Source organism: Rhinoderma darwinii, chromosome 6, assembly GCF_050947455.1.
Source record: "Rhinoderma darwinii isolate aRhiDar2 chromosome 6, aRhiDar2.hap1, whole genome shotgun sequence".
Lineage (NCBI taxonomy): Eukaryota > Metazoa > Chordata > Amphibia > Anura > Rhinodermatidae > Rhinoderma > Rhinoderma darwinii.
The window spans coordinates 72,775,289-72,790,686 of NC_134692.1; the positions used below are offsets into that span (position 1 = coordinate 72,775,289).

At 39.9% G+C, this 15,398-nt stretch overlaps 1 protein-coding gene across 2 annotated transcripts in view; it reads right to left on the reverse strand.

Moving 5' to 3' along the window:
• Window positions 1–15,398, reverse strand: part of GLS (glutaminase) — a 413,780-nt gene that overhangs the window by 198,211 nt on the left and 200,171 nt on the right. For both annotated transcript variants that reach the window (XM_075829939.1, XM_075829940.1), the window contains exons 13-14: window positions 6,157–6,288; window positions 831–923 (exon numbers count right to left, since the gene is read on the reverse strand). In XM_075829939.1, coding sequence (XP_075686054.1) covers window positions 831–923; window positions 6,157–6,288 — 225 coding nt within the window. The remainder of the gene's footprint in view (window positions 1–830; window positions 924–6,156; window positions 6,289–15,398) is intronic.

Consider the following 15,398-nt stretch of genomic DNA (forward strand, 5'->3'; position numbering starts at 1 on the left):
TTGGCCTCCGTTTTACAATGTAACTCTATGGACACGTTAAGTGTGTACATCAGGAACCTGCCTGACGTACAAGATAAACATAGGGCATAACCTAAGGGCCTAACTTAAGATCATAAAACTTGATGGACATGTGTTTTTTGAAAACGCCTAAAATATTCTCTATGATTGATAAGGAGGAGGGTTTTGTTAATGTTATTACCTCCGTTCCTGGGATCAACTAAGGTTATAAAGGGCCAGGAGGATGATCATTGACCTTACTCCTGTCCCTGAATGCTTTCAGCTTGTCCCACAAATATTGAAGCTGGACCTGTAAGTCTGTGCAGATCCCACTTCAGCCTGGTTCTAGTTTGTCCTAGATCATGGCTTCTTATCTTTAAAATGAGACCAGAATTGCAGCTCTAAATCCATCCATTGTGGACAAAATCTGCCCTCATGTGAATTACAGTCATTAGAATTACAGTACAGTTATAAGAGCTCTGTCTTGTAATGATCCAAGCAACTGCATCACATGAATGACTGCAGAGATCTTGAAAACTGTGAGGAAATGATACAGAAAGTATTTTGGACAATTGTATAACTTTTCATTATACAAAGAATAATCTTTATTTGTTGAAACCATAAAATGCCTTTAAAAAAAAAAAAAAAGCTGACCATTCATTTCAAACTTCCTTAAATCCAACATTTTAATGTTTATTAACTTATTTGATATATAAAACAATCTGCACCATTATCTGATACATGAAGTCAAGAAGCATTGTGTAAAAAACTAAAATCAAATAATGTGCCATAAAACAAAAAAATAATACATTTGTTTACAACACTGTACTTACCCGTTGATCACCTCCTTCTCTGCGTGGATCTAGTTTCTTGGCAAAGTGACGAAGATTATCATAATTATGAAAATTGCACAGAGATACTAAATCCTGCACAAAAAAAAAAAGAAGAACAAAAAGAAACAATGTCGATTTTATATAATCTTATAAGTTATATATACATGCCAAAAGCCTGTTAATTTACATGCTGGCTTTGATGGCACTGCATCATTGGCAGGACCAGTGTGACAGCCCAATCTTGTACATTAAACAATGTACACATATTTGACATTTCTACAGTATGTACTGGAGAATTAAAGGATACGTTATTTTGACTGAACTGACTGTACATTAGAACAGAAAGTGGAAACATATGAGAAAATTCTTTACTTTCATTCTACTTCTGCTAGGGGGACTAAAATATGTAATGTATGTTCAACTCATGGACCTTTTGTAAAACAGTTTTGCCTACATGGTTTATGACCCTTTGATATAAGGGATTCTATACATGCATATCATTCTGTTATGTTTGCTCCCCTCTTTGGTTAGTTTATAGCTTTTCTCCATACAATGTATATTCTCTTTTTTACCCTTACCTCAGCCAATATACTCTTAGGCCCCATGCACACGACAGCAAAAAACCTCCGTGATTGCGGGCACGGTCGTGTGCATGGGGCCTTAGGATTGATTATAATCGCCCAGGGTTCGACTGGTATAGAGCTTACCGTAGATCAGACAAACTCACAGTTAAGGCGTGTTCTATCGAACACATTTATACTTGACTTCTTTACACCTGTACTTAGTTGTTGGGGGGCTTACAACATCACTTAGATTTTGTTTTTTGTTCTTCTGATTATTTACCTTTCTTCCTTTTTCTCTTTTATTTATTTTTCACCCCCCCCCCCCATCCCTACCTAATTTACCCCCTTTTTTTTTCTCCTATCCCATCTGTCTTGCTCTGGTCCCTCGCCATGACGTCCCTTCAATGTTGCTCATTAAACAGGGGGTTTCAAACGTGGACAAGTTCTTCATCGTATGCATAAACCAGAGTACACATTTTACTATTGCAGGAAACTCACTTTAAATCGGACCATGTCCCATCTATATCTCACAAACATTACTCAAGGTGGTACCATAGCACCAACACGGAGGCTAGGTCTAGAGGATTAAGCATTGCGATTCACAAGTACCTGCTGGCCTCTGTAGGCATTTTCTTTTTGTGAAGATCCGCAGATTATTAGACAAATTATTTACTGTGGCAAAATTTTACCTGCCTAACCAGAGCCAGCTGCGGGTCGGCAAGTCATAGCTACGGACTTTATACTACTTTATACTACTTCTCATGGATGTTGAATTATGTTTTTGTATCCTACTTGTTATACTTTTGTTTTGGTTTTCCAAAAACTCATTAAAAATCAGATTGCTAAAAAAGAAAAAGAAAACTAGGCATTTTAAATATCAGAGGTGGAATTCACTAAAAAGTATTACAATCAAATTTGAAGCGATAGGAATAAACTCAGATAGTGTTCAGTTCTGTATATGGATGCTGGAAGCTCAATTGCTGGCTGTTCTCCAATTTACAATAATCATGAGCAACCATGTAAAATTCTTTCGTTCTTAAATTCTTTTATTTAAAAACAACAATAGGATGAACTATATTAAATGTTTGTTTTTACAGAGATGTATTTATTAACTTTTTCTCTACATGCTTTTATACTGCAGATCAGGTTTTCTAGTGGTAAAAAAGGCAGTATTTTTTTTAATGTATTTGTTGTCAAATTACCAACCTTTTACCTTTTGGGCTTGAACCAGACAATTTTTTGCATAAAAACATATAGGGGGTAATCTACCAACCTTTTTGCACCCGTTTTCCGGCATAGAAAAGTTGCAAAAGGGACCAAAAGTCATAATTTTCGGCGCAGAATGCGCCTTTTGGTGCCACCCAAGTCACTTTAGTGGGAGGGGGCGTGACCTCGGGGAAAGGGGCATGACCACCGTGGCCCAACAAATTAATCATCATTTGCGCCAGAAAACCGCCATAAATTAAAGTGGAAATTTACACCAGATCCTAGCTGGCGTCAAATTTACTATGTGGCGTAGCAAGGTAGAGGCCCGCGCTGGGCCCCTACCTTGTCCCCCCATCAGACTATGATCTACCCCTTCCATTAGACAGTTAAATAAACAAAATAAAAAATAATAAAACCACAAAAAAATTACACTCATTGAACCGCTCCTCTTCTCCCCTCTGGCTCCCTTATAACTCCAGTGCAGCTCATACAAGGACCTGACGCCGAGCAGCGTTAGGATGTTGTATGCCAAGCAGCACTGATGGCGTTAAAGTGCTGCGACGCATATAAGGTCGTGATGCTGCTTGGCGAAGGGCCTGGAGAGGGAAGAAAAGTGCTGAAGTGAGTATGTGTGTGCTTTTTCTTTTTGGCCAAAGGGGAGGAATGTATGGCGGTTGTTGCGCTGGCCGAAAGATGCAAAACATTTATTAAGAGGCTTTTGCCTTTTAATAAATGTGTCGAAGTTTGCTCCAACTGTCAGCCTTAATATGAAACGCCAGTCTTAATAAATTCCCCCCATGGTGTACAAAGATATGTTATGTCTGATGAGGATCCCAGAGCGGGATCAAAACACATTTCTTATTTTTAAATATAAGAAGTTACCTACGAAATTTTTTTACACGGTTGCCATGATCATTGTAAAATGTGGAACAGCCAGCAACAGAGCTTTCAGAGCTGAACACTATAGAACTTCGCCCCTCTCACTTCCAGATTTGTCTAATCCCTTCTGCAGAAGAAGCTCTATGAGGCTGCCTCAGCCAGATCAGAATTCTACATTAGCCAAAGCCTTCAGTAGAGTTGTGCCTATTGATAGCACAACTCAACCAGGTTAGTGTACATAGAAACAGTATATCAGTAATCCTATCCCGCTGTAGCCAGTTTTAATTTTTTATATTCGGATTTGCCTTCCCAGAGCCATAACCTTTTTATTTTTCCATTGACATAACCATATGAAGGTTTCTTTTTATTTTTTGAAGGGTGAATTGTAGTTTTTAATACCACCATTTTATGTACCATATAATGTGCTGAGAAACTTTTAAAATGTATTTTGTGGGGTGAAATGAAAAAAAACACAGCAATTCCTCGATTGCCTTTTGGGTTTCATTTTTACTGCGGGTAAATACAATTATAAGCGAGACCAAATTTTGCTTTATTCTGAGACCCATCGCCTTTGTATTTTTCAAATCGATGGAGCAGTGTAAATGCGTTTTTATTGTGGGACGAGCTGTAGTTTTTATTGTACCAATTTGTGATAGAGATCACTTCTTATACATTTTTTCTCTGAGGGAGATGAGGTGACCAATAAACCTTAGCAATTCTAGCCTTTTTTATTTCTTGAGGTTCATTGTGCGGTATAATGAAGTTTATTGTAATAGTTCGGATCGTTACATGTGCGGCAAAACCTATCATGTTTATTTTTTATTGTTTCAGAGAAAAATGGAAATAGGGTATTTTTTTAACTTTTAATGTTCATTTATATATTGTAAAAACTTTATTAAACTTCTTTTTAAATATTTTTTTTTAGTCGCACTAGGGGAAGTGAACAAGTGATCATCAGATTGCTTGCACAATACACTGCAAGACTTATGTGTTGCAGAGTATCGTGCCTTTTGCTTTCTCGTATTAGGGGGAGGCAGGCTGCCAGAAGGCCCCCACTCTGTTTAACAGATTAGATGCTGTAGTAGCTATTGACTAAGCCGTTAAAGGGACGGAATCAGTGTTATTTCCAATCTCGGCCATTTGAGCAAGGAGTCAGCTGTAATATACAGTGACACCTGCTCCTGAGCCCGTTTCATATTAAGGGGGGGTAAGGTACAATCAGCAGTACAATATTAAACTAGGAAGCTCCCCCCTGTTTTTGTTTTGTCGAAGAACTCAATTTAGGTGTGATTTGAAACTGCGTCTATATAACGAAGTCTTAGGGCAGATACAGACGGACGTTGCGTTTTTGCGTGCGCAAACAACGCAGCGTTTTGCGCGCGCAAAAACCATTTGACAGCTGCGTGTGTCATCCGTGTATGATGCGCGGCTGCGTGATTTTCGCGCTGCCGCCATCATAGAGATGAGGCTAGTCGACGCCCGTCACTGTCCAAGGTGCTGAAAGAGCTAACTGATCGGCAGTAACTCTTTCAGCACCCTCGACAGTGAATGCCGAACACAATATACAGCAACCTGTTAAAAAAAAAGAAAAAGTTTGTACTTACCGAGAACTTCCCGGCCGTTGCCTTGGTGACGCGTCCTTGGTGACGCGTCCTTGGTGACGCGCCTCTCTTGACATCGGGCCCCACCTCCCTGGATGACGCGGCAGTCCATGTGACCGCTACAGCCTGTGCTTGGCCTGTGATTGGCTGGAGCTGTCACTTGGACTGAATTGTCATCCCGGGAGGTCAGACTGGAGGAAGAAGCCGGGAGTTATCGGTAAGTCAGAACTTCGTTTTTTTTTACAGGTTCATGTTTATTGGGATCGGTAGTCACTGTCCATGGTGCTGAAACAGTTTAACTCTTTCAGCACCCTGGACAGTGACTATCTCCGGACGTCGCGTACCGGAAATTTCGGTGAAGTTCGGTTCGATTGTCCGGGTTCGCTCATCTCAGAGACACTCCATTTGGATGTTTGGAAACAGAAAAGCACGTGGTGCTTTTCTGGTTTCATTCATCCTTTTGACAGCTGGTGCGCTGTTTCAGTCGGTTCGCACGGAAGTGCTTCCGTGCGACCTGCGTGGTTTTCACGCACCCATTGACTTCAATGGGTGCGTGATGCGCGAAATACGCGGAGATATTGAACCTGTCGCGCTTTTTGCGCAGCTGACAAACGCTGCGCAAAAAGCACGGACTGTCTGTACTGCCCCATAGACTTGTATTGGTCTGTGCGTGGCGCGTGAAAACCAGGCGGCCCGCACGGACCGAATACACGCTCGTGTGAATCCCCCCTTAATTTGTTTTATGACATTTGCATAAGAACAGCACACTACAATGGCACTACATTTAAAAGGAGAAGTGCAAGTAGAAAGTCTTATAAAAAATGATTATAAATCTTTAAGCTAGAAATAAGGTAGTAATGACATACTGGAGTGAAGTGGATAGCAAATGCCTGAGATAGGGAAAATAGATTGTGAACCCCATTAGGGACAGCGACTAATGTGAATGATAACAATATCAGTCCAGTGCTGCGGAATATGTTGGAGTTAATTAAGCAACAGGAAATAAATAAATAACTGGGGTATAAAAAGGAAAACACACAACATACTAAATTTGTCTACTGTATATATCATACTAACCTGGCAAAACTGAATCCCACGAACACTATTTCCTAACTTATCCAATGGTGGAGACCAGCACATAATGCCCATAACATTAGGAACTACCAGAAGTATACCTCCTGAAACTCCAGACTTTGCTGGGAGGCCAACCTATAAGAGATCAGAGGAAAAGTTAAAACTTAAAAGCTTATTGTAAGATTATATTCTATTAAAACATATCTATTATATGAGTTAAATGTATAAAAAACAGAAAAAAACAAAAACTTTTAAACCTATGCTAGAATGAGTTCAAACAAGTGCCATTGATCTTTGCGGTCTTGAATAAATGAAATAGTAAGGCATAAACCACATTGGTAGTATGCGTAGCAAAGATTTGTTAAAATCCCAAAGCAAACAAAGTACCGGTCCATAACCTATAGATCGCCTTTATTTTCCTCGCTATCCACAGTACCCTAACCCACCCTCTCTCTTTTCCTGGTTCTATTTTCATTCCAGTTATCAGTTGGAAAAAAATTTCAATGCAGTATTTTGGCCTTAAAAAAAGTCAAGGTAGCCAAATATGTCAGTATAAATGCAAACACGTGTTTATAGAAAAATAACCATTTCATTTTTTTTTAATTATATGTCCCATATAGATACTATATGCCCTATGTACAGACATTCCCCACATATTATATACCCCATTATCATACATTATATATTTATAGGAAGCAGTAGTTTACAGATTATGTCTTGTGCCACAAGGTTTCTGTGTGTCAGGATTTGGACTCGGAAACGCCTGTGTCCCAAGCACTTGATCGTCTTGTTAAGCCCCTGGTTCTTACATATGCATGGAGTTTGTTTGTGCTCCCCATGTTTGCATGGCTTTCCTCCGTAGATTCTGGTTTCCCTCCACACTTAAACATACTAATAAGTTACTTTAGAATTTAGATTGCAATCCCCGATGAACACAGGGACCAATTTGAATGATTTCATAGACATCTATGGGTAGTAGCTGTAACCTGATTTCTAACTGAACCATCTTCTTTTCTGCCTCACTGTATACAGGATTTTAGCAGTGTATTCAGAGCGAGTGGTCAATGCAGGAGAGGAGCCTGAAAAGTGGAGAAAGAGGCATTTTTCTCTAACAATATATTACAAAGTTGATTTTATTTGCTTGTACTATTGATTTATGGGAAAGAAATGTAAACGTCGGTCACACTTTAAGTTGTATTTTAATGCACAGCAGGGTAGCATAGTAGCTGTTTGGGTTGTGCATTATGTACTTCTTTGACATTTGTAGATGAAGGTCAATGTGGCATGTTTCAGCATTTTTGATACTGTAGCTTAAGCTCTAGTTGATGTAGACCATTGTGGTATATAACTCCTTAAAGGACAGGTGTTGCGAAAAAAAATATTTTTATATACATTTTCTTTTAGTGTGTTATTAAAATACATTTTATTTATTTGTGATTTTGTGTTTCACTTTTTTATTTTTTCTTACTTTTACTTCACTATGGGGGCTGCCATTTTTTTTTTCATCTCTGTATGTGTCGATTAACGACACATACAGAGATGGAATACAGCACATACATCCCCATAGAGAATGCGAACGGGAGCCGTTCCATTCACCATGGTGTACACCGTCTGTGTGGGAACGGCGCATGCGCCGCTCCCACACAGTCCAAAAGGAAGGTCTTCGGCCGAGCGACATCCGGCGCCATTTTCATGTGGACCGGAAGCCGCGGCCGGACCGTAAGATGACTACTTCCGGTCGCAGCTTCCGGACATATGTTCAGAAGCAAGGACTAGGAGCGGAGGGAGCAGCGGCGGCGGCAGGAGCAGGTAAGTTATGTTTGTGTATGTTCGTGTTTTACTGTGTGATTACCACTGTATGTAAGCCTACTACACTGTGCATTCGCTCAAAAAATGGCGGCACACAGTGTAGGAAGTTTGAACATTCAACCCCCTCCTTTCTCCTGGCACTAGCCAGGATAAAGGAGGGGGATTCATTGAGCACACGAGTGTGTATTCTCCAATTTTGCAGCATAAAGTAATGAGGTTGCTTTACCACATGCCAATGCTGCAATTTTGGGAATTGCTCCCTCTAGTGACCAGCACAAGGAAATGTTATAAATTAGAATCTAATTTATAATATTTCCTGACTTGTGAAAAAATAAAAAAAAATTAGAACAATGTGTGATCATGTAATATACTAACTGTTTAACTAAAAAAAAAAAATAATAATAATTTTCTAGCGACACATTCCCTTTAATCACCAAGCGTTCTTTTTAGTTTTTTTCATCTTTGTAATCCATGAGTCATAACTTTTTCTTATTTTTTTTGTCAACATAGCCTTATGAGGGCATGTTTTTTGCGGGGCAAGTTGTATTTTTGGCACCATTTCGGATGTACATTATATATTGATTATGTTTTATAAAAAAAATAATTGGGGAGGTAATTATAAAAAACAGCTATTCCAGCATTGTTTTGTTTTAAATTTACGTCATTCGCTATGGAACGTAAACAACAGGTAACCTTTATTCGGTACGATTACGGCGATACGAAATATGTAAAGGTTTTTTTTGTTTTACTACATTTAGTGCTACCTATTTGTTTGTGCATCGCCACCTTACAAGAGCCATTTTTATTTTTCTGTTGATGTAGCCATGTGTGGGCTGTTTTTTTGCGGGACCTGGTGTAGTTATTATTGTTACTATTTTGGGGTGCATGGAATGTATTGATTACATTTTATTATATTTTTGGGGGGTGAATGGGAGAAAAAAGCAATTTTTCAATTGTTTTTTGCGGGTTTTTTTTATACTAATGTGAAGGATGGTTTATTTGCTTAAATTCTCTGTATGAAATTACATTATGAATGATCAAGCAGGATGCCGAATTACTAAGATATGTATTATGTGAAAGTGATTATAATAATGTTTAAATTATTTAGTTTCGTGCAGTAGCCATCTTGTCTGGAGTTCCCATCTTGGTTCTTTTGTAGTGAATAGGAAAGTCATTGTTCCTTTAATACAAGTAATGTTGATTTCGTATGTTTTATCTTTGACCTTGGTTCCCATGCGAAGTTTGTAGAGAAAGAACAGGGAGTCAGAAGGGAGGGCCAAAATATGTGTGTGAAGAGAGTCTCCCCCATCTCCACGGGAACATTCTGTCCAAGAGAGATAATGCCACCTGCAAACCTAATGTGTGAAGAATTATAATGATGTATCTGGGATGTATTTTATTGTATGCTTTTTACTGAATAACAAATATTGTCACATTGTCTCTGATTGGTTAACCTCAAGCCTACACCCCTTCTGAATTTCAGTATTACAGTTTGAACTTGGAAATAAATCCTTCAGAGGAGTATTTTGAGCATATCAGCAGCGTCTGTGTGTTTTCTTCTCCTCTCTCGATATATATCGGTGAAATATCCTAATTAGGATACTGAATAATGGGGCCTAGCCTTGAGAGTCTGTTTGGACTCGTATAAATTTCAGTCTAATATATTTTGAGCCATTGATTTCCACGACAGTAAGTTCATCATGCGGTTTATTTAATGTGTTAACTTTATTGTTAACACCATTAAAACCATATTTTACATTAGTCATCAGAACCTGACCGTTTCATTCAGCAATATTCCCCACACTCCCTGCACCCTAATGTACTTCATGTGTCATACACAGACATTGGCCGGTGACCGGCTCATGCAGCTTTAGGCGTATTAACTTGTCTCCCCTATTTCATGATAGATTGCAAGCAAGGTTCTCACTCCTATTGTTTTAATTGTTAACTAGTTTGTCACTATGTAATGTCTGCTTTTGTCTGTTAGTGTTCGCTCTGAATTGTAAAGTGCTGGGGAAAATTTTGGCACTATAAAAAAATTACTATTATTACTATTTTTTTTAAAATTTTACACTTACTAAATAAAACCACTTTTTATGGAAGAAATTATTTTGTTTTATTTTTACTGTGCCCTTTTTCTTTTTATTGTTTGATGAACTTTTTTTTAAACTAACGAACCTGACTATAAGACGCACCCAGGTTTTAGACAATAGAAAGTAGAAAAAAAAATTCATATTTGACTTCTTTTACAAAGAAAAAACTATTGGTTAAAAAAATAAATGTGTTCAGTTTCACCACATTCTGAGAGCCATAACTTATATTTTTCCATCGTTTGAGCGGTGTGAGGGCTTATTTTTTGCGGGACGAGCTGTAGTTTTTATTAGCACCATTTTTTTGGTACATACGATTTTTTTATCACTTTTTATTTCTTTCTTTTTAGCACTACGGTGACCAAAAGACAACGATTGTGGGGTTTTAAAAATATTTTTTTTACGCCGTTTAATTATAATAGTTTCATACTTTTACGGACGCAGTGATACCAAATTTTTTGTTATTTTGTTTATTTTTACATTGTGCTTGGGTAGAAATGGGAAAAGGTTGGTTTTTTTTTTACTTTTAAACATCCTGAAAATGTATCTAACTTTTTTTTTTTACATATATTATTAGTTCCCCTAGGAGACTTGAACCAGCGATCATTGGATCGCTGGTACAATACACTGCAATACATGGATGAGTTAAGGAAACAGCGTAACTAGCTGAGCTAGTAGTGAATGGATAGTAGTGAATGGAAGTTACAGAAGCAGCGTAGCATGCTACGCTGTTTCCGTAACCACTATTCAGTTGTAAGTGAGTTACAGAAACTGCGTAGCTCAGCGAGTTACGCTGTTTGCGTATCGCGATAATGTAACCAGAGGTGGGACCCGCATCTATCTGACATCTATGACATATCCTATCACGTGAGCCCGCTCTATACATCATCCCCTCCTCGCTCCAAGATGTGCCGGCACATCTTGGGTCGGGAAGGGGTTAAAGGAACAGTGTCACCAAAAAAAATTTTTTTATATCAGTTTGATGTTAGTGTTTTATTAAAAACTTTTGTATTTATTTGTGTGTTTGTGTGTTACTTTTTTTTATTTTTTTCTTCCCTATGGGGGCTGCCATTTTTTTTTCCATTTCTGTATGTGTCAATTAACGACACATACAGACATGGAATACGGCAGCTACAGTCCAAGTTGAACTGAGCGCCGTCCGGCGCCATTTTCCTGTAGACCGGAAGTCGCGGCCGGACAGTAAGATTACTACTTCCGGTCGCGGCTTCCAGACTTGTGCACTTGGAGCAGCGGCAGCAGACGGAGCGGATGGACCGGAGGGAGCGGCGGCGGCAGGAGCAGGTAAGTGATTTCTATGTATGTTCGTGTTTCAGTGTGTGTTTACTAGTGTATGTAAACCTTCTACACTGTGTGTTAGCTCAAAAAATGGCGACACAGTGTAGGAGGTTAGACCGTTCAATCCCCTCGTTTCTCCCGGCACTAGCCAGGATAAAGGAGGGGGGGATTCTGAGAGCTCACTAGAGTGAGGGATTTTTTTCCAATTTTGCAGCATAAAGCAATGTGGTTGCTTTACCACATGCAATGCTGCAATTTTGGGAATTGCTCCATCTAGTGACCAGTGCTGGGAAATATTATAAATTAGAATCTAATTTATACTATTTCCTGAGGCGTGAAAAAAATAAAAAAAATTAGAACAATGTTTAATCACCTACACACTAATTGTTTAACTAAAAAAAAAAAAAAAATTTTTTTTTTGCTAGCAACACATTCCCTTTAAGTAAGGAGCGGTCAGGGGGCATGGCGCTGCCGGGTCCCTTGACTGCTGACTATAAGACGCAGGGACTTTTTAGCAAGATTTATTCTAGCTAAAAACTGCGTTATAGTCAGAAAAATACGGTATTTTACATTTTTAGTCCCTTTACCGCGGACTGTCGGCATCTCCCCCGTCCCGGCGGCCATTGCCATCAGGTTGTATATACTTACTGCCGGTGTCCTCTGCCTCCTTCCCTGGGACGCCGGCACGCTCTACCTCCTACTCCTAGGAACTGTAGGGTGCCCAGGCGCGCTCCAGCAGGTCCTAAAGGGGCCAGCGCGCACACCAGTAATAATGCCCCCAGCCTATCCTTGAACATCTAGCACCATTTAAGGAACTCTGCAACATTGTAAGTTGTACTAACCTAGTGTTAGCCTGTGAAGATTCCATATCCTGTGTCAGTTACCAGTCGGTATGCTGTACCCTGTGTCTGTTACCAGTCAGTATCCCATATCCGAGACCAGTCGGTAACCTGCATCCTGTGTCCGTGACCAGTTGGTATACGGTGTCCTGTATCCATGACCAGTCGGTACCCTGTATCTTGTGACCTGCTTCCAGCAATCCGGCACCAGCCTGCTTCCAGTAATCTGGCACCAGCCTGCTCCGAGTAATCTGGCACCAGCCTGCTCCGAGTAATCTGGCACCGGCCTACTTCCAGTAATTCGGCACCATCCTGCTTCCAGTAATCCGGCACCAGCCTGCTTCCAGTAATCGGGCACTATGCTGCTTCCAGTAATCCGGCAGCAGCCTGCTTCCAGTAATCCGGCACCAGCTTGTATCCACTATCTGACTGTGTCCAGCTGTCACCAAGGTACCATCTACCTGTGACTGTTTAACATCTGTCTGGCCATCAACTACTCCGTTATGGCGAAGTAACCCAGTGGATCCACAACCCCACTGGACGTTACACAGATATAATGCATTTATATACTCAGTATACCAAAGCATTAATGTCTGTCAGTGTAAAACGGACAGGCAATCTATTAGGCTACATTCACATGAACACGGGCCGTTAAAAAATAGGACATGTCCTATTTTTGGCCATTTTTTACGGCCAGACGGCCCTCATAGAACTGGATCAGTTTTTAGTGGCCGTTTTCACCAACGCTCTAGCCCGTAATTCTGCTCTTGGCGGAGACCCTGGCGTCACTATCCATATATGGACAGTGACATCAGGGGCGCCTCCTGGAGCACAATCCCCGGCCAGATCATTGCCTACGCTATCTAGAGGGAGGGGGTGTAGCGAAATCCAGTGTGGGGTGCGTGTGACACTATCTACGGAATGGGTGTGTGGCACTATCTACATGGGCGCTGTGGCACTATATGGGCACTATCTAGAAGGCACACTGACGCTATCTACATGGGAACTGTGTGTGGCACTATCGCCCTATGTGGTCACTAGCACTACGTGGACACTGTGACACTATCTACAGTGGCATTGCGGCACTATCTACATGGGCACTGTGGTGTTTTCAGGGGCAAAAAAAAAAACCCTGACAAATGAAATCCATCTTTCTTTTTTTTTTTTATGGTCATAAATAATGGATGGGAAACGGATGACAAACTGCCATTAGAAACGGACAGACAGGACATGGATAAACATTGAGACACACTGATGCAAAACGGACAGTTGATCAGTTTTTAATGGCCATTTTCTTCTCTGTCGTGTTAACATAGCCTTAGGCCAGGCCTCTGGTACAGCCTAGTAGGCATACAGTCATGGCAGGCCTGAGGACCTTCAATAGGCCAGCGGCCGCCATGGCAACCCATCTGCGGCTGTCGATAACGTTTGTGGGCCGCAGATGGGTGACAGAGGAGCCCCCTCCCACTGTCAAACAATTTAAATGCCTCAGTCGCTATTGACCACAGAATTTAAGGAGTTAAATGGCTGGGATTGCAGCGGGAGCCTGGCTGTCAGTCCAGCAGTGATCATGCATGTATGTAATAATGCATAACGTATTTTTTTTACATTTCTATTTGTCAAAAACATAAGGTGGTCAAGGTGGACAACAGCAACAGTCAGGTTATATGTTTTCAGGAAATATATGAGGTGCAGGGGAAAATGTCTAGATTTTTGGTCTCTTATTATTCTAGTGATTTTGTGAAGATATTCATGTAGGCAAAGACATAAGTGACATGTACAGATGTAGCAAATTTTAACATACTGCAGTGTAAAAACGTATCCCTTAACACAACAAAAGCCATTAAAAAAGTTAAGTTAACCCCTTAGAGACGCAGCCAATTTTCAGATTTTCAATTTTATTTCTTCTTTGCCACCTTCCAAAAGTCATAACCTTTTTATTTTTGAGGAAAAGAGAACCGGATCTGGGCTTGTTTCAACGAGTTTAACAGCATTATATAATGTACTATAAAATGTACTGGGAAAATGAAAAAAACAACTTTGTGGGGTGAAATGGGCAAAATACAAATCGATTCCGCTTATTATTTTGGGGGTTCATATTTACGGCGTTAATGGTGCGGGAAAGACGTCAAGTTAACTTTACTCTACGGGTCGATATGATTACGGAGATACCAAATGTATAATTTTTTTTATGTTTTACCACTTTTACAAAGTGTGTCGCCACATTATGAGAGCCATAACTTTTTTATAATTTTGTCAATTAAAGAGGATCTGTCACCAGTTTATCAATTCCCTATCTACTAACTAATCTAATAGGTGCTTTGCTGCTGATAACTACAGTGTGATTTGTTTTAAAAAACATTTAATTATTTGCAAAGTTATGAGCATTTTTCTAAATATACTAATGTGGCTCTAATAGCCAAATAGTAGGTGACTCTTTCTTTTCGCTCTGGTTGGTGTAATGTTTTCTGTATGACGCTGTCAAATCAGCATACAGATTCTCTGATTTCACTGTCCAGCAACACAGCGTGATCTTATAGTATACAGCTTCCATTACTGACTGTGTATTCAATTGGTGATCCTGGTGTCATAGATTAGAATCTCCTCTATCATATGCCACCAGAACCGCTGTTCTAGGTGGTCCACAGCCCGAGATATGGCTGTTTGAAATGATCCCCCTTCCCTACAGCCTCAGTCTCTCATACTGTGTGAAGCAGCTTGATGCGGATAGGACAGCGTCAGAGGCTGTGAGGTAGCTCCACCTCAGGAGAATCGCTGCGATTAGCTCCCACTTGTTTTATAAAGGCTCATTTACATAGTTTGAGAAGAGCTCATAGCTTTTAAAATAATAAAAGTTTTGGGACACAATTATCACTGTCATTATCAGTGTCACAGCGCCTATTAGATTATCTAGGAGAGAGAGAGCATTACTAATCTAGTGACAGAATCTCTAAGTGGTATGAGGGGATGAGGGTATTAGTTTTTACGAGGCGAGTTGTAGTTTTTATTGGTACGATTTTTGAATACGTTCGACTTTTTGATCAGTTTTTAATCCATTTTTTGGGGAGCTAAGGTAATTAAAAAAATGAATTCTGGTGTTTTCATTATAATTTTTTTTTATGGCATGCACTGTGCAGGTTAAATAATGTTGTTAGAATAGTTCAGACTTTTACAGACGCGGCGATACCGGTTATATTATGTTATTTTTTGT